This window comes from Opisthorchis viverrini (genome assembly GCF_000715545.1).
Source record: "Opisthorchis viverrini unplaced genomic scaffold opera_v5_58, whole genome shotgun sequence".
NCBI classification, from domain to species: domain Eukaryota; kingdom Metazoa; phylum Platyhelminthes; class Trematoda; order Opisthorchiida; family Opisthorchiidae; genus Opisthorchis; species Opisthorchis viverrini.
The window spans coordinates 837,981-861,558 of record NW_008751716.1 but is presented as its reverse complement, the minus strand read 5'-3'; the positions used below and the strand labels follow the sequence as shown (position 1 = coordinate 861,558).

Genomic DNA, 23,578 nt, shown 5'->3' with positions numbered 1-23,578 from the left:
TTTCCGCCACAAATAACGTAACCCAGTCCTTAGACTAATCGTCCGCGAACTCAGTGAGTAGACCGTTCATCAGTTAGGCATAGAACAGACTGCTTCGATCTCCTCATTGTGCACATACATCTCCAAGTGAGATTGGTTATGCGTATACTTACATGGGATAAAAAAGAGTGCGTGTGAACAAGAACTGAAAAATTCGATCCCGGGAAGAACCCTTAGAAAGCGAGTTCTGACTAAGGTCACCAAACTGAGGAAGTGGAAAGAGTAAACCGTGAAAAAACTACTGGTGTCAGGAAAGCGCCAGCATCACAAAGCTCATGACCTAAGTTGGAAAGTTCCAACAAGAAGCTTCCATCGGAGTATTGCCTAATGCTGATCATTCTGTGGGTAAAGGTGACCAACCGGCCTTGCATTAGTTTCCGGGACCTTAGCGTACCTGCAGTCCATAGATAGAACTCTCGTTCACTGACTTTTTGAAAGGCAGACAGAATCCTGATCGGATGTTGGCAAATGAACGCCTTATCTGCGCAAATTCTGTTTTTTAGACAGCCGCTGCAAGCGGAACAAGTTTTTCCGATGAGGAATGGCTCACGTTGAGGTGCATCTGCACTGCGTCTGGGCAAAAATTACGTCGGCCGTCAAGGAGAGAAAGACACTAAAATCAAATCCACATGCTCAGCCCCAGATATGTCCCTTCCCCCAGTATGAGGTAGCACAACACTTCGAGAAGGGTCTGCATTGTACACAACCTAACCACTAAAGAAAAAACAATTTTGGAAACTCGCAAGGCTTGGCAGATGATCGACAACTTTAGAGCAGTGTCAGTTTGAAGAAGCGGGGCAAGTGTGTAATGGACAGTGCTTCAACAAAATGAAGAAATGATCAGACTATCGGGAGCGGTTATTAACCTTTACTTTTCGCCAACTACAAAACAAGCAGTTTTGATGATCAACAGAAGTAAAAATTTTCGCGAAGTTACCAGACGAAGATGTGCGCCTCCTGCATCCAAGTGCCAGCTATGCTATAAGCTATTCGTTCAGCTGAATTGATCTGTAAAGTCATCCGTAATATACGGAGAATTCATGCGATACACAAAAGTATATAAAGAAGTTGAAACCATGAGGCGAACTTCACGAAACTTTAGTTTCTTCGCTCTATCGGATTGAACACAAAGGGTTCTATCCAGATTCTTCCTGAAACGTTCTGATCAAATCTTGAACGTTTGTAGTGGGAGAATGAAATTTGATCTGCCGGAATTCCGCCTCATAAGACAACTAGGAATATGCCGCAGTTGTACAGTGGCTCAGTTTCAACAGAAGGTTATCAGTGTATTCACCGTGTACAAACAATGCTACAGGCAGGTGCAACCACATCTGTGTATGTACAGAATTCAAGTTGGAGGATGACGTGGTCGAAGATGAACGCGGTGAACAACATAGTTGAACGGCGGGTATACGCGACTAACATAATGGACACATCAGGATCAGGGGAAAGCGGCCAACAAACTTTAATTTACGTCAACATGTGGGTTTATTACGGCACTGTCAGACCACTAGTTAAGGCTTGAGTTCAGTTTTCTTTTCATACTGTTTTCCGGAGGAGAGTAGTGCACAAACCCGACAGTTTGGACGGCTTGACACAAAGGATTGGCAAGCAAGTCTAAACAAAATCGGCAGTTGCAAAATGCCACACAATCACACCAAACTTCATAATCAATAATGCCAAAACAAACGAGAGACGGGAAATCAGTCATGATATATATATCACCGCAAATTCGCCGGTCATTTACAATGCGACGGGATAAAAAACAACACCAAGAAGGAAGGCTGAAAGGACAGTGACAGACAGCACGCATGCTTCTATGCAAACAACTGAATGACACAGAAAGCAAACATGAGACAAACCAGGGCCCAAGTAAGTGGAACGAGTCCAGTAAGATACGCGAATCAGGAAATATTTGCCGTGAGAATTGACACACGAGGTGCAGCAGACCGGCACACACGATGAGAGTGGGCAAAAGCCACAGCTTCTCCCCAAACTGGGACACCGGATGAGGTGTGTGAGTGTGTGTGTGTGTGATGCAGAAGGCACAAACAAGCTGAGAAACAGTAACGACCACGACTGATCAGAAATGTGGGCTGACTGTGGTGCGAACCGGATAACAAAATTCACATTACAACCAGCAACAGGATGCACCATGACGCCCGAGTGGGCAAAAGGAAGAACAACAAAGCATATGCGAGTGACATGCCCGGGAAATGGGTAGGCTACCAAGTCGTCCGGACAACTGTGTGGTATTTCCACTCATGATGGTGTTAATCCGACGTGAACGGCCCAGCAAAAAGGCCCACGGGAATAGAAGCGGAAGTAGCTACAAGGTATCGAATCATTTAAAAAAGATGTTGCGTCAAGTTAGGTAATTCAAAGCAATGAGTCTTAGGAACCGACCGCAAGTGGGTGAGGAGGGGGGTTCGAGTGTGGTGCTCAGTGGTGTTATTCAGCCGCGAGTAATCCTCAGCAAAAGTATGGGGATCAGACACGAGCCCGAAGGACTGGACAACTTTTTGAACAGTGAATAGACAATCGCCTCTCAGAAGGCAGTCGCAGGAAGCAGGCACCACACGTCCCAGTCCACGCACCATCTGGGTGGATTTGATTATCCAACATGACTGGTAACGAAGAAATTAAACCTCTTGTATTGGCAGCATCTGAGAAAAAGGTGTAAAGCACAGCCAAGACGTTCTTCGAACGAAAAATGCCGCTTCCCCCGAGAGCTACAAACGGTCATTGAGCGATTCATGTTAACAGTAAGTGAGGCTCGGAACTCATTTCATTGTCCATTGCATTCACTTCAATGTTGAAAGTCAGTCACAGGGGTCGGTTCGCAGAATGAGGCATTTTCTCAAACGAGAGAGAAAATCGACATTGCCAGACTCCTGTAACTTGTGAACTGATTTGTTCGGCATAAATTCAACGATACCTAATGGACGGTTAGCATCAGAAAAAACTGGGAAGAAATGCGTGGGGTATGGACGCCAGCGGAAGTCCCAGAGAGAATCAACGATCCTATGGGTATCGTGCTATCAACATCCACCAGTTCTTTGGTACTTCGGCTTTAGTCTGCGTGAATCAGTTTCAGTACATCTACTGTTTACAGGATCGGCATCACGTACACCTAACGAAAAACGAACATCTCACTATTCCGAGCGATTCGAAAACGTTTGGTAGGTTAAGCGCGGCCGGCAACCAAATCCAAGCGGATATGATCAGTATACATTAATCCACCGAAAAAATGACCAAGCACCATGGCTGACACGTCATTGGTTACAGTCAATTAAACCAATCAATCAACTCCACTCGTGTCGGTATGATACTCGGTTATATGGGTGATGAACAGTTGAGAACATTCAAAGCTAGAAAAAAAACGTATCGGTTTAACAACTTGATTGCCATCGCAAATAACTCCACCCGTAAATTGAAAACAGACGAGGGAAACAGGTCTATTCAGGTGGCTTAGCACTGTAACGTCAGAGAAAAAACACATCTGGCTTCGTTTGTTGGCCCAGCGACGGCGCAGCAGGGGTATGTATATGCTAAGGGAGTTAAAGCATTTGTTCAACCGTATGTGCTTACTGTGAATAGAAGTTAGACAGACACACGAATGGATAGAAATGTAAACTGTACATGACTACCAAATAAAACAAGAACATCGGCATCAAAAATCTAAAGCATGCTCACTCATCCCTGAACTATCAGTCAGAAAGTCGTGTTTATCAGATTCAAGACACCGCATTGCACCAGAAACCATACAGTGCACTGTTATGTGGATTCGCTTAGTTGTCCAGACACATCACCGTTATCACACCTGTTTGCATGTGATAAAGAAGCGAAAAATCATCGCCAGCTGAGCTTCGGTTTGTCCGAGTGAGCTGGAAGCTGCAACTTAGTAGGAGGTTAGTAGCAATTATTGTCAAGAAAATATTGTAAACACTGAAGGCCATTGAAGTGATAGTGTTCCGAATGTGGACAAAATGTGAGTGAGGAGCCACGTTGAAGAAATTAAAACATTCGACAACAGATGAAAGACGTCGCGCGCTTACCTCTCGTCCGTTTGAACTGGTGGATGTGCATGGAGAGCCTTTGGAAGCTTCAACGTATTGTTTGAAATGGTTGACAAACTACAAGAGTGCGGAAAAATAAAGTAGATAGATATAATACAATTGATAAAACCTGCCCATCGAAACAGTGGCAAACAAAGGAACTATTCAGGCCCATTGGCCAGGTTTCTCCTAAGATACCATAAGGTGCGCTACACTGCGGTGCGAGCTTCAGATAGATCGGTGGTTAAGGCGAGAACTTACGGGTCGGAAGGCCCGTGGTTCGAATCCTCGACTGCTCCTGTCTAGACTTGAGAAACCTGACAGTATCTCAGCTCTGGGGTGGCAAGGTAGCTAGGCACCGAAAGGATGTTACAACTGCCCTGATGTTCTTGTTATGATATATATTATAATATTTGTTATGATGGCCCGGGGGCGAGATGGCCCAAGTGGTTAGAGAGTGAATTTACTGACCTGAAGGTCCGTGGTTCGAATCCGACCTCCACCACTCGACTTCCCCTGTCTAGGTTTGGGCAACCTGGCAGTATCCCAGCCCTCGTGCCTCCTTGGTGTGGCATGGCAGCTAGGCAGCGGAAGGGTGCTACAGCTGAACGCTTTCTGATATTGTTCATGTTGTGCTGGACAGGAATCCGGTGAACACTTCTAACAAAAGGAGACTGGTTGCTGGAGCCCGACTCGAATTTCATTTTGAAACCTATGTTGAATAATCGAGGAGCATCGTACAGCTGAGTGGAATTGTTCCTGTTTCCAAAAGCGGTACGGTAGACCGGTTCGTACTGGCTTTGAGATAAATCACATCACCACTTGTTAAATGGTTGCACTACTGATAGACAAACGCGAAAAATGGCTTGCTACTATCGGTGTTAAAGTTTTGTTTTAGTGTAACAGCTCCTAATTACATTGCGACAAGAGCACTGTTTGCCGTGCCTCATTCGGAGTGGCAGAAACACAGGGGTGGACAGAATTTGACAAGACAGAAGGGAATGAAAGGTATTACGAAAAGATTGGGTGCTGGTAGTATTGTTCGCCTTCCAGAACGGAGTTCTCGTAACCCTCACTGTGCTTGGCGAGAGACGCTGGAAGATATGGCGGTTAAAAGGTATCAGTGGCGTTAATGTTGCCAGTTACTATCCAGATTATCCGACCGAGTGTTGAAGGTGTGGACGTCTTGTATTTTTGTGGTCCCCCTTGCTGCTCCATTTTTTTCCATTATACGACATCCGTGTGGTAGTGAACCATCAGGTGTTAATGTCAGTGATGACAACTGCTATGTGTAACTTGTTGCGTGCACATAGATTTCTGGCCGTTAAAACGCGTGTGTTGTGAGAAAATTGTCTCAGATAATCCATTTCATCTCAGTTTCAGGTGTGGAGTAGTATGGCCCACTGCCAAAGCCGAGATCGCGGGTAGAATGTAGAATGTTAGAGGCCTTGGCCCCTAGCCTGGAGTGCATATTCGATGAAACGTAAAATTAGATCCCGAATATGCAATAGTCCGTGCTTCCTCTCAATAATGCCAATCTGTCGGTTTTCCGGATTAAAATGGATTGAAAGCTCAAAAAGCAAACTCAATATCGAGTTCCGAACACATTTACGACAATACATGTATGGAACACGCCTCGTTATGATGAAGTCACGTGATGGACAGATGTGATGACAAGATTAACAAATAGGTTAACAAAACTGAAGGAAAGTAGAAGGGTGTGGTGTAAGTTGTGTTAGTTGACGTAACCCGCAGTGCAGATGAGAAGAATGAGCTCGTAAGCAACAAGTTGCAGCAGCACCTAGCCCGCTTGGGGTTAAAGATAGATCTGACGGGAGGGAATCAGTGAGAAATTGGTGATGTGGAAAAGGCAGTGATACCAACAAAACACTTGAACTTTTAAACGTCTTGGCCAAGCGAACGATATGGGTCTGGTTTCTAGCACAAAGCTCTGAACTGAAGTCCGTTCGTTGAGTAGCTGATGACCACAGGCACACAAGGGTTCTAGAGCGTGCAAGTGATCCGAAAGCATGGGAACGTGAACGGCTGTGTAGTGATCAACTGGTGGATCATGCAAGGCTAGAGCCAAGTTCCCGCCCCCCTCATTCCGAAGTCGGAGGTCGCACCGATGTCGCTGTCTATGCTATTGATGATGATTTTACCATCCGGATAATATTTATATAAATATGTTGAGAGAAATACAAATCTACACAAATGCGTTGACCTCATGGGTACGTTACGCTGCAGGGGACACGATAAAATCTAGGAACAGTGAATGAATAATCATTCAGCTGTAGCACCCTTTCGGTGCCTAGCTTCCATGCCGCACGAAGGAGGCACGAGGGCTGAGATACTGCCAGGTCGCCCAAACCTAGACAGGGGAAGTCGAGTGGCGGAGGTCGGATTCGAACCACGGACCTTCCGGTCAGTAAATTCGCGCTCTTAACCACTTGGTCCATCTGGGTGAATAAGATGCACACGATACCCTTGACCCTTCAAAACGGCATAAAAGCTATACCGTGTGTTCCACGGAAAGGATCTACATAATGTATGGGAAAGATTGGGCCAGCTGGCGACAGGAAAAGTTAAGCTTAAGACACCGGGGAGCTGTTCAACAATGTATTGGGCGCTTCAATCCACGTACGTCTGAGCTTTTCAGAGCATACAGTTTTTGTGAAGATGTATACCTGAAGTCGTCATCTCTACACCGTCCCTAGGATTGTGAGGAACGTGCACCTATAAGCCAATAACGGGGAAACGGATCAGTCGAGACACGACGAGTGTCAATTCGTTCATGTTCGTGTTACCTCACGTCAGAGAACATAACATCAAAGTTATATACACGGTTAGGTTAACATGGCGGACAATCGTCGATAGTAAATGTGGCCACAACGGATAAAATCTAAGGCTGAAAAACCACGTATGTTTGGATAAGTTGTGCAGATCTGAAGCCATTATTTGCAAACTGGATTCTACTAGTTAGATAACGAAAAAATATATAGACACTCGAAACTATAAATTATACGGCCATGAAGCGCACCCAAATCGTTTCAAGTCAGGGGATTGGCTGGAATTGCTGTGACATCAAAAACGGATGCAGCATTGGCGATAAGAACAAGAATATTTTGAGCAGCATACAAGATAACATACTTCTGTCAGTTCCATTTCTGAATTGAAGCCAAGGCCATGGACGCTACCTGTTTTGGGATCGGCCCACTGTCCAAACTTCTGTGAGGTTTTCTTGAATGTCATTTTTTCTGACAATGTGCTGTTTATGACTACCTGTACAGGTGTAAATGAAGGGTAAAAGTTGTGTTGTAAAATGGGCCCGATTGATGATCAACAGGGGGCAGAAATTCAGGTGCAGCGCTACCGTATTCTTCTACGATCAGTTCCATTCTGTGGTTGCGCTGTTGCGATTTTCAAATCTTCTAAGTCTCAAGTTGAACTACCTACTACACACAACAGGAAATACCTCACAGAGTCTCACTAAAACATTAAACTTTCCAAGAAATGCGCACTTTACGGGGGAGGGGAGGGGAAGTATCAGTACTACATTAGGTAAGGAAGCCGCAGCAATGTAAACCAGAATAACCCTACAACGGTTGGAATGTACTTAACCCTGATAAGCCCGAGGTTCTCTTATGATGAACGCGTGATTCACGAACTAATCCGCAACACCCATATGGGTTATCGTGGATGTTTGCCCGCACGAAAAGCGTCCAAATTAAAGCCAATCGCCATCCATCCAACAACAATTGAAGGAAACCAATGTTCACGGAAGATGCTATATAACAATTCCACCAGGTTTATTTGTAATGTACTACTCATAAGGTTGCTGAAAATCCATCGACAGCCCCCGACCGGTTTCGCCCTTCTTGGGGCTCATCAGGTAGGCGCAGTCCCAGGGTTTCCGTCAACCTTATGTTCTACTTGAAACCAAATTGCACGAGATTAGCGAATATACACTCATCTGCAAACTAATTTGGTTCTTTCGAGAGACTCACCTGGAACCCAGCTGAATCTCTCGTTTATGATGTTCTCAGGCAACTGAATGTGCTGCACCAGGCCGCCTCATGTTTCAGTCCGGTTTCGCCCTTTTCGGGGCTCATCAGGTAGGCGCAGTCCCCGGGTTTCCGTCAACCTTATGTTCTACATTACAAATATACATGTATCGCGATATTTCAAATATCGTAGCGACTGAAATATGAGGCGGCCTGGTGCAGCACATTCAGTTGCCTGAGAGCATCATAAACGAGAGATTCAGCTGGGTTCCAGGTGAGTCTCTCGAAAGAAACAAATTAGTTTGCAGATGAGTGTATATTCGCTAATTCCACCAGGTTGTTCGAATTCATTTGTTTGGCTAATCAAAACACATTGGAAGCCTGGTGATCCGCACAGAATGCACTGATTTTTTCCTCCTAAATGTTTACGTTAGCCGAGTCACCATCAAACAGCAGTCCCCTAAACGGCTATCGATACACACACACATACATGCCACAAAGCACAGACAACACACAGAGGTGGACCATACAGATGTATGTAACAGTGACCTCGTCAACTGTGAATCCGCACGCAGCCCGCTGGGAGGACAAGTAATACATTGTCCCAAACAACATATCAAAAATCAAGTGATGTCGTACGCTGGGTACCTTAAAATGGCTGGTCTCGGAAAGATATAACAACTAGTTACGGTAACTTCGTGTCTGACCGGAGGCTAAAGATTGTGAAAATGAGTGATATGCAAAAGCAACAGTTCAATTCCTTGCGGGAAAAAAGTGAAGGTAGTGGAAATATCAGAAGGGAGGCTGAAAAATGAAGATTGTTGAGTGTCTGGTATTGAAAGACACAGCCAGAGTTTTCACAATCAGAAAGTTCAGCTAATCCGAATTTAACGAGGTCTCTTGTGGATATATTTTGTCACAATTCATGAACGGTTGGCAAATCGTCAGCCAGTCTGAGGCGTGACTGGAACCGACTTTAAACATGGCCTCGATAAGGGGCTATTTTGTCTCCACTTTGAATTTTTTTACAGCAGACATCTGACGTTACTATCGCCCCTGATTGTTTGCAAGTAGACTAAATACTCTGGTGCCGTAGACTATCCTTTAGACTTTTCGCGGCTCTAGAACAGCTTCACCATTCCCATCCGCTACTTTAAGTTGCAATTTTCTACAATGAATGTAAAGGTGCATAGATGCCTGTTCCAGTCTTCTACGTGAAGATCTTAGCGTTGCTTATAGCATGTTGACGCAAGGTGTTCAGTAGAGGGAAACGATTCACCTCTTTGTACTTTAGGACTGAGGAGCATATTGGTCCACTGTCATCACAAACACTCTTCTACGTGAATTGCGCTGTTCGTATTTTTTCTTGGTCCTGGAGAAAAATATCTTATTTATTCAGTTAGGAAAGCTTGGAATCAACCTACAAAGTTGTTGTTCTGACTAAGGGCAAGAATTGATTGGTTTTCATTTAGGCTTATTGTTTGCCACTATGACCATTGTCTAAATGATGCGTGAAGCCCAACCATTTGAAGTAATACGCTTAATTCAGGTAACAAGCACAAACTGACCACAAGGGAATTGTTTACTGATCCTGTAGTGATCAGGGCGTAGTATCCAGCTGATAGGAGTTGCGATTATGCAACAACGATTGTATTTGTAACCAAGGCAACAGGGTGCTATCAGTGTGACAGATCTATATAACAGAAGCAGCCAGGTCATGACCTCCAAGTGTTCCAGAGGTTGTGCCACAAAAGAATATAAGCATTCGCTTAGATTGATCGATTATGTGCAGACGCGCTTATGAAAAAAGGTCACAACACGGACGATGAGATATGAGGCCTTAGCGCTGCTGACCTTAAAAAAACAAGAAACACGAAGTAATGTAAAGTTCACTGACAAAAAAGGTTCTTGAAAAGGTTAGCTTAAGTTTCATGACGGCAGATTTTCGCCGAGCTGGGGAGGAATCTAATCGACAGAAACTTAGGCTACGTGGCACAAACACGTAACTTTTACCTCTGATTAAAAGTCCGAAAAAAACTATGATTACCCCGGATTTGGGACTGCATCCTAGTCAATAGTTATAAACCAGCGCCCCTCGTCATCGTGGATTACAGTGGCATATACTGTGGTTCATGGTAAAGTGTGCCTTTAGTCCGTAACTAGTAAGGTTGCCCTCTTCGTATAGACGACCAAAAGGGATCAAGCAAAGGCGGTCCTTCAAGAGGACAATAACCGTATTTGTATCTGGAAACTTGTATAGCTATCGATAAGGAATTCGACAATTCAAATTCAAGTCTGTAAGGTGGACGTTGTCCAATATTTCGTAACCTTCAAGTTCCTCGCTTTAGTGGCTGGAAGGGATATCCTACCGATATGTGGATGTTATACAACCTAATGGCACCATCTTACAGGTGCCTCACATCTGATGAATCCGACTTTGTCGGTCACGTCAAATTATCTTTGCTACTACCATCAGAACATTTGTAAGGCAGTCAGGAATTGAAATAAGTACGTCAAGGAACCACAAACATTAGACAGTGATGTGATCTCTGTACCTCCTTCAGAATGGAGCGAACTGCGAGGTGGACGGTGTGTGGCTAGGTGGAAGGGTGTTTTATGTTTGTTTTCACTCTAAGTCTTTCGATGTAATTAAATAAACGTTGTGGTTGCAAGGCAGTGAAGCTCTGTCTGATGCTGACAGTCCCACCCAATTCCACCACCGACACTTCACCCAAAAACTAGTCAGCGGGTGCTTTGCCCTTGGTAGGACTAAGTTTACAGACAGCGGACAGCCACCCACTGAGCCCAACGAGAAAGTCATGTAAATACCGTTGCCGGCGTTAGTTGTGACAGAAAGTGAATGCTATTTGCGCATGCGTCCTTTCGCAGGCAACAGACACTGTCAATTAGTGATTTCGCCAGTTTTTCTGCTATGTAGTAAGAGGTTATAGGGAGAAGAGGTGATTAGGTGCTTACAAACCGATAAAATAGGCTGAAAAGTGTTGGATTTCAATTAACTTAAGTCCAGTGACTTATTCTGGGCGAATCAAAGTGGGAGTAAAGTTGCAAAATAATTAAAAGAAACCATCTGTTTCAACAATAATCCACAGAAACAGTGTCCATCTCGCTACCAACACCACTAACGAAGCTGACAACAAACGGCAGGTTTAAGTTGGCCTTCGATTTTGACATTTCCGCCTAGGTGTTATAAACGGGTAATTTGCAGAAGTGAGGAACACAGCAGTTGGAACGTGCAGTTGTAGTCCTAGAAGACTTCTAACGAACTGGCTAGACTAACAGCTAGCCATAGGCATGCACACTGAAAGTTCCAGATCTTTATATGGTCATACTTTGCTTAGGATGAGATGGCTCAGAGGATATAGCGCGAATTTACTGACTGACTGGTTCGAACCTGGCCTCTGCCTCTCGACTGTCTAGGCCTGGGCAACCTGGCAGTATCCGATCCCTCATGCTTCCTTTGGGTGGCATGACAGCTCGGCACCGAAGGGGTGTGACTTGCTTGATGCGACCCGAGTCCATGATTTCCTTTATAAACCTTACCTTAAGATATCTCAGTTCCCCATGTATATGTACTCTCTGAAAAACATATTGGGTTTGGGACTGCCGAGTCAAATTCGTATACGCTGCGCAGTTGAGCGCTGAATTCAAGCCTTCTCAATCTTAAAATTCCACAATGTTTTACAGAACCGCATCAAACTTCCGGAATACACTGATGCAAGCAAGTAATTTCCATCAATGGTCACGTCTATTGAGTGAGCCACGGATCTGATCGCACAGCGTTCTATCCACTAGCGTCCGTGTCACTTATCGTTACATGAGCAAGGCAAGACCAACTTTCTAGGAACACAGGACGTGGTAATAAAAAGCTGAATGATGAAGACCAGTGAAGTCAAACAGCCTCCTGCTTCGTATCCATTTGGGATTGGGGTTTTGGTAGACTGTGCCTGTTACAAGGCTCGAGAGAGCTCAGTGGTTAAGGCGCCAGCTTATGGACTGGAAGGTCTGTGGTTCGAACCCGACCTCTGCATCTCGACTTTTCCCGTCTAGGATTGCGTAACTTGGCGGTATCGCAGCCCTCGTGTTTCCCTCGGGTGACGTGATAGCTAGGCATTGAAAGGGTGTTACCGACAAACGATTTACTTTTTAAGTATTTTTATACCCCAAACTAATACTTCGCCACAAGCCAGCTAACGAGAGTAAATGTGAAGAAATTACACGACAGAACAAAGCAAACCAGGCAAATTTAACGTCTAAGTTTCAAATGTTCAAAAGTACGAGTACCTGGTTCAGCCTGAACGAAGCTATCTGAGTTGCCGACTGCTAGACGGCCCAACTCGCACAGGTCCATCGATCTCTCGCATTCGCATTCACCTGAGTATATGAGCCACATTCACGATCGTCCAACCTACTGAGCCCGGAGCTTGCTTCCATTCGACCGACGGTTCACATAGATACGCATGCTTGCACAGAGTGTCACTTGCACTTACGTGAGTAATTACTCACTGACTCAATTTTAGCGAACAGGAGCTCGGCTTCGAGTGGAATTAACAGCAGTTAAATTTGCACGTTCATCCAGCTGTCGTTTGTGAGAAGACTCACTGCGAGGATTGCAGTACCAACGCCAGCGATGTCTACCAACAAACCGAGACCAAATGGCGCGGAGCTTGCTATGACTTTCCAAAATGAGAGATGACGAAAGTCAATGAATACGTCGCGGCAGTTATGACAGTTGGAAAAGACTCATGGAATGTCCTAACAACTTGGCAAGTTCACTGGGGCACAGGAACACTGTGCGGTTGGCTTACTACAAGCGTTTGTGTTAGATGGCTCTTCAACCTATTCCGAAACCGTGGCGCTTGGTTATTTTCTTTTGATGTGTTTCAAACTGTGGTATTTGTGAAGCAAAGTTGAGGACCGATCGGGCGGCTATCGCATAGTTCCAAAGGATTACCAGGTAGGCCAAACGTTGAGATCGACGGAGAAACACTCGCCAATATCCCTTTATAAAACTATATTAAATTAATGTTATGTGTCGCCTAACGGCTTTTGTTATCCGGCGTGAGTGATTAGGTTTCAAGACTGATTTATTGGGGAGTTTGGACGAGTGCGTTATCGTGGCGACCTCTGGATTTTCTTAGTTCCACCAGTGATTAAAACCCTTCCAGCCAGTTTAAACAAGTGATTCTGCTTTCCGAAAGGGGTAACAAGCTTTTTAGTCGTCTAATGGGATTGATTCACAGAATATGATATTTCTGAGGGTTGTGCATTGATCTTTCTAACTTCAGTTTCATTCCAACCCAGCTTATGTTGGCCGACTAAATATGGTAAGCATATTCACGACACACAAAAAAGCGGGACCACTTCAGCCGCATTGCTGAATATTCTTGCCATTGTATTTCGTAGGGAAATTTCGGCTGCATTTCTGTTACGCATGACACTAATGGCGAAAATTTTTAAAAGTTGCACTTTTCGCTTGGTGTATGGGTTGCGCATTTGGTATGTGGATTAGAAGGGCAGTAGGCAAGAAGCATTCCGAGCTAAGCATATCGATGTTTCGTTGGTTCCGGTTTCTTCATAAGCTGCAGTAAGCTAAAACGATACAATGATCTAACAGCATTGCTTCTGCAATTTAAAAACAGAATGAGACCAACAAGGCGAAGATGGACAGTGAAAATGAATGCATTGTAGCACCTACTTTCTTTCCGCCGGGACCATCCTCCACACTGATGATACGATAACAATTTTTGTTGGAGTCGTAGAAGAAATTGACATCTACTGCTTTGGTACTGGAAGGGATCCATGATTTCTTGGTTTTGGGGTTGATTGTGAACACATGTGCTTGGCAAGTGAACACAGGAAGCTCGCTGTGACAAACAGACAATTAAGACAAACAAGTGTTCATGTTTGGAAATATCAAAAAACGATTGCCATAACCGTTAAAGACAGTTAAACCCGCTCGAATAATTGGAATGAGACTGACAGTTCTTCCAGTTTAACCATGTAGTTTATTCATTCACCTACCCGTCATGTTGTATGCAGCAAATAAGGCTACCGGGCTGACTTCATTATGCGACGGGCCATGTAGCATGCAGATTCTTTTAGTTGTAAAGTTATTGGTTGTATGGGGACTGAAACACTGCGAGTGCGCTCTGATTTAAACAGGAGGACAACCAGCGTCCTTAACCAAATACTTTGGCTCAAGAACCTGATCACAGGACGGCGGCGTTCGGCGTGAGACTACCCAAGTGGCCCACGTTTCTAAGAATAAACTGCCACACTCGTCTCAACCCCCAACATGGAAAGTCAGGATACCGTGTCTGCCAGAACTACACTTACTGACCAACCTCGTAAGAGAGGCAGTGAATGCTGAATGGGTATCCTCCATTACAGCTCAATCGGTTATTGAGATGCGGAAACTGCTGTATCAAGCTAAGGTTCATTCTCTTTACGACGGGTATCAGTTCCGACCTCAAGTGAATCAACAACGTATGACCCATTTCATCTACCAAGATTAAATGTCGTACTCGTTTTTTCTGATAGACCATAAGCACATTTGCTGGCTGGATACCATGTAAGCAGGTGTCTTTCTGCTCATATTTGATCCAGTGGGTCCAAGGGAGACTGACGAAGTGTTAACATAAGCATATGGGGAAGATTTCAACGGTGATCGAATACGGATTTTTTAAAAGCAGAAAAGGCTAATCAAGGATTACAAATTTTCACGAATGACGGAGGCTCTCAAGGCCAGTAGCTTCATGTAATCGAACCGGGGAAATTCTCGGGATAACGAGTGCAAAAATCACGTGTAGTCGTATCACCCGAACACCATATACCGCATGTGATACATCCAGACCTACAGCTACCATCTTGATTTGGTGGTCGGATTTGAGTGCTGCAACGATCATGAGGGTTGCACTGACTGGAACTTCGTTCCTCAAGCTTCAACCATGGCAGAAAGGCCAAAAGGGGAAGTCAGACCAGGAGAGCGAGACACCGTACTACGAGTAATTGTAATGCGAAACGGTCTAAGAATTAAGCGGTATTGTCCCCTGCGATGGGAGTGGGAAGGCGGTAAAAAGTTCCCCAGGCAACCAGCAGGTCCATGTTTATAGAAGCGGAGGTGCTCTACTCCCCCGAGAAAGGACGGGTTGAAAAAGACCGGCCCTAAAACCACACAATGTAACCGGCCAAACGTTTACCTTGGCTGTCGGCGAGTTGATCAATACTGCCACGAAACCTTGCATTGGGCACGGTGCTGCTTAAAATCCACATGGACAGTGCAGCATCAGGAGTGAGACACATAAGCCCTATCCCCTGCACTCTCAAGTAAGGCTAGCTGCTTACAGCCGATCAGGCCAGACTACTGAGTCATTAGTTTAGGACATGGTCTCCAAAGAAAACCCTACTGCCTTGTACTTCCCTGGTCCGGCTTGATCCAGATGGTCTCAGTGAACAGCTTTCTGTCACTTAACAGCAGGAATGTCTGATTAACGTTTGTCTATCGTGGTGTGCTGCACTTATGTTTGGCGAGGCCCGTAAATGATGCTGGGTCAACCCTGTTGGCGGCATCATGTTCTTACGTGAAACTAAGGTGTGTTTGTCTCACTGGTTTCGGTTGCCCTTGGTCGTTTTACTGAGGAATAGGGGACCTTTTGCAATGAATCCCTCACCCTCTTTGTTTGAGGTATTCACCAGGACCTTCTCCCTCTATGGTTGCACTAGTTTCCATTGCTTGGGCGTTTCCCTTTATAATGAGGATGACGATGATGTCGATCCAGTGTTGGCCCAGTGGTCCAGGCTGTAAAACACCTGAGGCATTTAACACCAGGTTTAACGGTATCAATCCAAGTTTTCAGCTGACCATGGCGATGACAACGGCAATCTTGGCGCAAGCAATAACAGCTCTGATGGTGTATGTGAGCGACGAAGAATGTGTTCAAACCATCGAATTCGACGTTCTCAGATTAACTGTGAGTCGAGTTCTCAATACGACATGCCGTCTTGAGGAAGGATTGTGAGTACTTTTGAAACACCATGGTTAAAAAGTTATCACATGAGAATCTGAAACACACGTCAGTGTGCATGAAAACAGGCCAAATGGCAGGCTGATAGACTCAAAACTTGGCTCTACAGAGTACCTTCTTTTATGCGCTGCAGTATGTGTCTCAGCGGTAGGAACGCTCCGCAGACATTGTCCGAGCGAATCTTGATTTTGTCTTTGGCCTCTCCGATCAGCTATGGGACCCTTTCGGTGCCTGACTGCAATGGCACCAGAAGGAAGCATGAGGGCTAGAATATTGCCAGGTTGTCCAAGCCAAGACAGGGGAAGTCGAGAGGCAGAAGTCGGGTTCGAACAACGGACCTTCCGTTCAGTAAGCTCGCGCTCTAACCACTTAGATGGCCTCTCCGATCGGAGAAAGGAATGCTTAGGTTTCAGAGCATGCTAATATTCTTCAGCAACAACTCGTTTATCAGAAGTAGAGCATCAGAACCAAGTGCTATTAAGAAAACACCATGGAGTTTTAGGTCTTGACTTCTCGCCACCGGACTAAGAATTAGTCCCCATTTGGTCAACCGGTTTATTTCACATTCGTGATCTGTCCATTGAGGGACTCACTTGATGACCGAGTCTTTCAAACAGTGAGTGGTCTTCTCTTTTATCGTTTGGAAACAAACCGCAGTAAAGGCACGGACTAAGACATGATCTGACTCCGCAAAGGTGTTTTAAAAGCGCCAGCAGTCCTCAGCAGAGCATTGCTACCGGTATCTAACTGGTACAATTTCAATATAGCTGTTCGATTGATTAAGGTTTCCGTCATGAAGAGACTGGACGGCATGGTGGAGTGACGGTTTGTGGAACTCCATGAACCATTGAGCTATGATGGGTGATGTACGTGTGGAACTCATAAAGCCTCTCACACCAGGTTGGACGGTGGGTAAAGGTTTGAATCACGGTCCCCTGGTCCCCCCAGGTTGGGGGTTGAAACACGTGTGGCGACTTGCCCTTAAAAGATGCAAGCAATTCGGATGGTCTTGGGCCAACCACCGCTGCTTTGTGATTAGGCTTTTGATTCAGATGGCTTGTTTGAGGACCACGGTCGTTCACCTCTCTAGGCCTGGGCGCCCCGGCAGTATCCCGGTCCACGTACAAACGAGTTGCACGTCCACAGATAACCTCACGCTACATCATCTGTCACGTAGTGCCATCAGCTAGGTCGCCTTACTTACTGAATATAGCTGTAGAGCAAAAACAGGTTATTGCTGACGTCTCCCCTCTTCCTCTCAGTAGGCCCACAGATGGGAACTGACATATCCGTTCGCCATTAGCCGCAATACCTACAGTCAACTCAGCCGTAAAATTTCGAAATTGTTCTTCAAATCCAGAGGCTCGGTTCGTCTGACAGCCTTAAACGTTCACACTCTGAAACAAGTCGGTTAACAGAATAATGTTGTGTGTATGGTGGACTTGCCGTCTATTGCTGTATGCTGTACGTCTAAAATGATTGGAGACCCAAATGCGGTTGTTGAACTGGTATACTCATCGGTTTCCTCTCGCTTTCGGTTGCGCAACAGTGGTGATCCGGAATCCTCTGTGCCCGGTTCTTCTGGGGTTGGCATCGTTCCAGGCTGAAGGGTCACTGTGTGAAGGGTTGTTCGTTGACAGTCGACTCTGTGCGGTTCGCTTGGCGAGTGAGTATCTCCATCATCGTCATCATCATCATCGACGGCATGACATCAGTGTTCAACACTGATGCTTCACTGCCGTACCTCATCCGCCTCTTCGTTGTATCGACTTATGCCCAAAAAGAGTATAGCTATGATACTTTTAAAGATAGTCTTTATGACGCTTACAGAGCCTTGCGGCGGTGGGCTAAGAACTCAGGTACTGTTGTGGTTGCCAGAGATATGAAAGTGCAGGTGGATATAACTGGCCATCGAGGTGGCTCAGTGGTTAAGGCACGAACTTAATGGTCGGAGAGTCCGTAGGTCGAATCCAACTCTGGCATATCGGCTGCCCCTGTCTCGGCTTGAGTAACCTGGCAGTGTCTCAGGCCTCGTGGTTTCTTCGGTTGGCGTAATAGCTAGGCAACAAAACAACAACTGAAGGGTTATATTATTATTATCATCATTATTATTAGGCTAGAGCTTTGGACTCGAAATGAGACGCACGGACAACGGTGAACGCATGCTGCTTACCACCGACTGTCTTTGTGTAATACTACCTTCCAAATAACTGAGGCCATTTGGCTACACAATGCTCCCTGCATTCGAGTCAACTTCGAACACAGATGGATCACGTTGCCACTAACTATAGTTGGCGTGGGGCGATTACTGATTATCGGTCGTTCTGCAGAACCTGCGTGGATTCGGATCACGTGCCTATTCACTACTATTTCTCGTTGCACTTTTCAGTGGCACACAAGATACGCACACTTCGCATCATCGTTGTGAAGCTCTCGACTCTGATGTGAAACAAACTCACTAGAACCACCTATTGAACGCCCTTTCGAATACGTCTTCTGATGTTGACCACTACTAAAAATATTGTCCACAACCCTGCGAGATGCTGGACACCAATTTCAGAGAGGCGCAAACAACTATGTCTACGCAATGGATCCAAAACAACCCAATTAAATTGCTTAAAGCTTGGGTGTGTGTTCCTCTTGGTCGAGTACAATACCACTCGACCAGCTGTCAGACTTCAGATGGAAAAGGGAATCTGCTCGGATCAGGAAGCCTGGCGGATCCAGAAGGATGAACAGAGTGAATAGGCAAGAAACTTTGAAGGTGCACGTATACTGTTCCAGCTGATACGCTCGATAGGTCCAAAGAGGCTTCCGCTAAGAGAAACGACCATTGATAAAAGCTACTTGTCTATCCCTAAAAAAAAACAAGGACTTCCGAATCCTGGACTGAACACTTTAAGCAACTGGCCACCTGCAATTACTCAGCTGGCTTCCAAACCCAAAACATTCCGTTAGATCCTTAACATGCACCATAACATTCCACACCTCGTTAGCGGCAGTTTACTCACGAACAACGGTTCAATTGTGGAAGAATTTTACCCAATATTTGTCCTGGACAAGGCGTAAAACCGTTCGTCCGATTACAGCTCCATTTTAAAAGAAGCTGAACTAGTCGCACTTGTCCGCTTCAGAGACGGAAGGTGGGGGCAGTTTGTATTTTTCCACTGACTTCTACCGGATGGAGGACCCAGGATATGGGTACTGGAGAATCTTGTCCTAACGAAACTAGCGTTAATGTCCCAAATGAGAGTACAACGCAGGTCCTATGCATTCGCACGCCACAGAAACCTGCATTCAAGGAGAATACTCAGAACCTCTAACAGTGACAATAGTGTACACAACTTTATTTGCTTCTAAACCATACAATGTAAACGGCTTCAACACGACGCAGTCGGCCGGTTCGGAGATGACTTTAGTATACATTCGCTAAGTTCTGATTGCCTGGCTTTTTAAATCGTCAAAGTACTCGTGGAAAGTAGCATTTTTGTCCTATGTACCAGAATGATTCAGAGTGTCGACTCCATGACCTACGCGATGGCTTTTATTCAAATCTTTTAGCTTTAGTTGGACATCATGTGACATTTTATCACTTTGTTATGCACATATTTCCCCTACCACAACAATGGATTCATTAACGGGATAATGACTGTCTTTGGGCACTGTGCTCACTCCAGGACATAGATTGGTTGTTCGCGTTTTCATTCGTAAAATGAATGTAAAAAAATTACCGACGGACCATCTTTTCAGCACCCAGTGAAGCTAACGAATCCTGCGATGCCAATGTGAAGTCGAAGCAGTTTGTACGGAGTACACTAACAAACTGCGCTTCACATATTACCAGATGTTAGCTGAAACGATTGCGAGACTGCACAAGACCTATGACAAGCTCAGAGCACACACACTCACCAGACAAAATTTTTTCTCACTTCGGGTAGTAGCTGCGTTGAATGACCTTTCTCCGACGGTTGTCCACGCTCCTTCTAGAACCCAGTTTAAAGCACTATTGGACATTTATTTATGCGAATCCTCGCGCCGGCAAGCATACTGCCCCGCGCTGAGAACATAAAGAGCAGTGCTACACCATTTTCACTTTTGCCTTTCAGGTGAACGACAGCTACTGACCGACAAGAACAAAACTGACTCAGGAAACTTGGGCAAAAGCCTCGATTTTGTGTATCAATCCGTGAATCCGTGATATGGCCGTAGTCAGTGACAACCTGTAGATCGTGGGGCTTGTGTTTCTGATGGAAGTCCCATTGATCAGATTACTCCATTCCAGGATTAGGGCGGCCCATTTGAGTGGCTCCGGTAACCGGGTAGCGTCCCACAAGAAGTTCGGATACAACACGTGCACATGTGCACGTCTGCAGACAGCGTAGGTTGTACTAGCTAATACAATCTAAATGTAGCGGTTCCCACCCGGTATATGAGTTCATCAACGTAGTTTGGAGTGATAGGTTAATCCAGAAACGGGCGGCAAGGCACCAAATTGAAAGTAATCGGCCGGCGCACTAAAATTCAAATGTTTTGCACTCCGCTAGATCTGAAGACAACTTATGGACCAGAACTAATACACGCATACTGAAACCTTATTAAAGGTTACATTCATCCGCTAAAGAAGGCCAAAAACAGTCCAGAGTTGGATGAGAGGCAGACGAAAAACTCACCCCATATGCAGAAACTCCAAAAAATTCGAAAAGCCTCCACCTGGAGTAAATAATTTCAGTTCACCGACTAACCGATTTCTCGGGAACTCATCGGCTTCAAAGATTTCACGTATTGACACCGAATGAATAGGCTTGATGTTTCGGATACCCTACTTTGGGTTTTTGCGACAAAGTCTTGATGTGGACTGTAGGTTCCAAATGCTTTAGGTTGGAGAATAGGAGAGCTACATTAATCACAATCAAATTCAGGTATAGGATATCACAACAGGTTTTAAAGGTTTGTCCACATTTTAGTCAAGTAAATGCGGTCTCTTCCAGACAGAGGCAGAGAAATATACTATACAACGGATATTCAACACAAACAGTTCTGTATTCTTAGTTTTTCCCCTATTCTTTTGGCGATCACGTTGCTCAAAACTTTGACAGTGCATATATTTGAACTCTCATTTTTCCTCATCTTGATTTCTTTTTCTCCTTTATGCTTCTTTGTATTCCTTATCCTTCGTTGGTGTTGCATGGGTCACTTCACTGGATATCCGAGGATAGCTTACCGGTGCCTCCCCAGTCTCCCATGCTCCACTCTGTTATAGCGCATTTTCGCTTGAGCTGATCTGAACACTTTCGTTTAGGGCAGCACGAAACTCCCATTCGTGTGCGAATTCTCTTCTGCTGGCAATGTGCCGCCTGTCTAATCATTGGATCATCCCTGTAATTTATTTTTCACGCGTTTGACAATACATTATCGACCACTGCTCTGCGCCATTTTTCTCCTGATTAGGTACAGATCGGGCTGCCCAACAGTTGAGGGGACTAGGTTTAGTTTACAGGGTCGATGTGACAGGTAATAGGTTGCCTATATCATACTATACAATCAGCTCACAAAGGTGGCTTAAATTAATACGGAGTTAATGACATGACCAGGTACTCAAACATTCAGGCGGAAATCCCACGCCATATACACCACGTTTTGGAGAGCTCTCCCCCACATCCCACCAGGTCTATGTTCAAGCTCTGTATAAGGCCCACGTTAAAAACCGTATGTGCGAGATTATCGCAAGCGTCAAGTACACACTAGGCAGTTTTTGTACCACGATCGGTTCGGTAGGTCATGATGGCACTCAGTTTACCTCCAATACCCCAGGAGGTTTGGTTTCCACGGGGGCTTCTTGTAAATGCCTCCTAATACTCTTTTCAGTTAGTAATGTTGTCGCGTTAGTGGTAGGCCCGGAAAACCAAGACTTTTCACCACTATCATCTTCCTGGTTGTCATCAATTTTACTTAAGGCAGCGTTTTTTCAAGAGTTGCGGGCTAAAGGCACACACCGTTTTGGGATGAGAACGTAAACATTAAAATATTGAAGGAACACTACTAGCTTTCTCAATTTCACTGCTTTCAAGGAACAACAGGTAGCTTGTTTTGCTTCCAAAGTCTCGGATGTTTACTGACCACAGACTTGGAAGCCCCCTCCAAGCAGAGATGCTTAAGTCCCTTTACACATAAAGCTATCGAGAAGCTAAGTTCCCGAATGAATTTTAAGTTAATTTGCCGGTGGAACCGGGACCCTTTTTGGTTGTTAGAGATGCAAGGTTTCCGCAGGGAGGCCTACCCTACCTATACCCAGCCAGAGACAGCCGAGTTGTGGGTTTACCCCGATTTTACGTAAATGATGAAGATGAGATTGGAAATGTGAAGAGCTAAAAGAGAAATCAGAAATGCGAATTTGGGTCCATACACTGGAAGTGCTAGACGACCCAGGACAGAGCCCACCATTCACTCCTAACTTTTGTGATGGAAACTGACCGACAGGTTGGAAGCCTTATCGCTCAGTAGGCCATCTACTGAACGGGCAATGTTAGATTGACCATTGAGGACAACACAGTCAGTACAAAAGTTGGGGTTGTCAGACTCAAGAAGCTCGCTAAAAGGTAACTACAGTATGCCACTTAGTCTAGGAAAAATATGATATTTGAGAAGAAACTCCTACCAGAGGCTTGTTGACAAGGTGCTAGAAGGTTGCTTTGAAATTCGGTCTCTAATAATCAGACTAAGTTGCTTCAGTTGCGTGTACACCGGAATGGTTGTCCTATAGTTCTGGGGCTCCATATCTTCCCCACCCCCGGTAGATAACCACGGTATTGACATTCTTTCAGATGCCGAATATTTTATCCCTATTGTAGCTGGTACTCCGGACGTGGCAGAGGTTTCCAGCTTTATGGAATTGATATAATTGTACGAGCAGCTTATCGAGCATATCAGTTGTGCGTACAGTCAATACACCGGTGGCTGCACCCTCACAGTTCGATGAATTTTTTGGTAACGTAGAAATTGGCAGTCCTTAGTCGTCTCGCCGGAGTGAAGTGAAGGCCCCTAGACTGTGAGCGCTGGAGTAGTACTCTTGAGCCCTTGCTCCACTAAAGTTAACCGGGTCTCCAAAGTAATACCAAATCTGGCTTTCGGGTTAAGCCTACTTAAAGCACTGTTGGGGTTCGTCTCCGTCCTATGACTCTGTCAGCACGTTTCACACATTGTAATGCACCAAAAACTTACCGATACGACGTTTTGTGTCTTCCTTTCGCTTGCACTGTTAGATCACCTATTTCGTAAACACCTTTTGCCCGTCTTTATGGATACACACTCCGATTCATTTGATTTAGTCGACAATACGATCAGCATCCGTTTACCTGATCATAATCCACGTAATCCCCAAGTGTGGTTCCACCAAGTTGAGGCGGTTTTTACGGCCTGCTCTATCACATCGCAA

At 45.2% G+C, this 23,578-nt stretch overlaps 3 protein-coding genes across 3 annotated transcripts in view; 1 reads left to right on the top strand and 2 right to left on the bottom strand.

Moving 5' to 3' along the window:
• Window positions 1-7,524, bottom strand: part of T265_03921 (hypothetical protein) — a gene marked incomplete at both ends in the record, with an annotated part of 11,672 nt that extends 4,148 nt beyond the window's left edge. The window contains one exon of the mRNA XM_009168522.1: window positions 7,248-7,524. Within this exon, the coding sequence (XP_009166786.1) occupies window positions 7,248-7,349 (102 nt within the window). The remainder of the gene's footprint in view (window positions 1-7,247) is intronic.
• Window positions 6,373-17,561, top strand: T265_03920 (hypothetical protein; the record flags this gene model as incomplete). The annotated part of the gene is made up of 7 exons (XM_009168521.1): window positions 6,373-6,525; window positions 8,144-8,290; window positions 11,540-11,612; window positions 12,271-12,393; window positions 16,358-16,494; window positions 17,293-17,376; window positions 17,412-17,561. The coding sequence occupies 7 exons, from the start codon at window positions 6,373-6,375 to the stop codon at window positions 17,559-17,561; spliced, it is 867 nt and encodes a 288-aa protein (XP_009166785.1).
• The window catches only part of T265_03919 (hypothetical protein), a gene marked incomplete at both ends in the record, with an annotated part of 12,287 nt that continues 967 nt past the window's right edge, over window positions 12,259-23,578 (bottom strand). Inside the window, 2 exons of the mRNA XM_009168520.1 lie at window positions 12,259-12,309; window positions 13,818-13,986. Of these exons, the coding sequence (XP_009166784.1) occupies window positions 12,259-12,309; window positions 13,818-13,986 (220 nt within the window). The remainder of the gene's footprint in view (window positions 12,310-13,817; window positions 13,987-23,578) is intronic.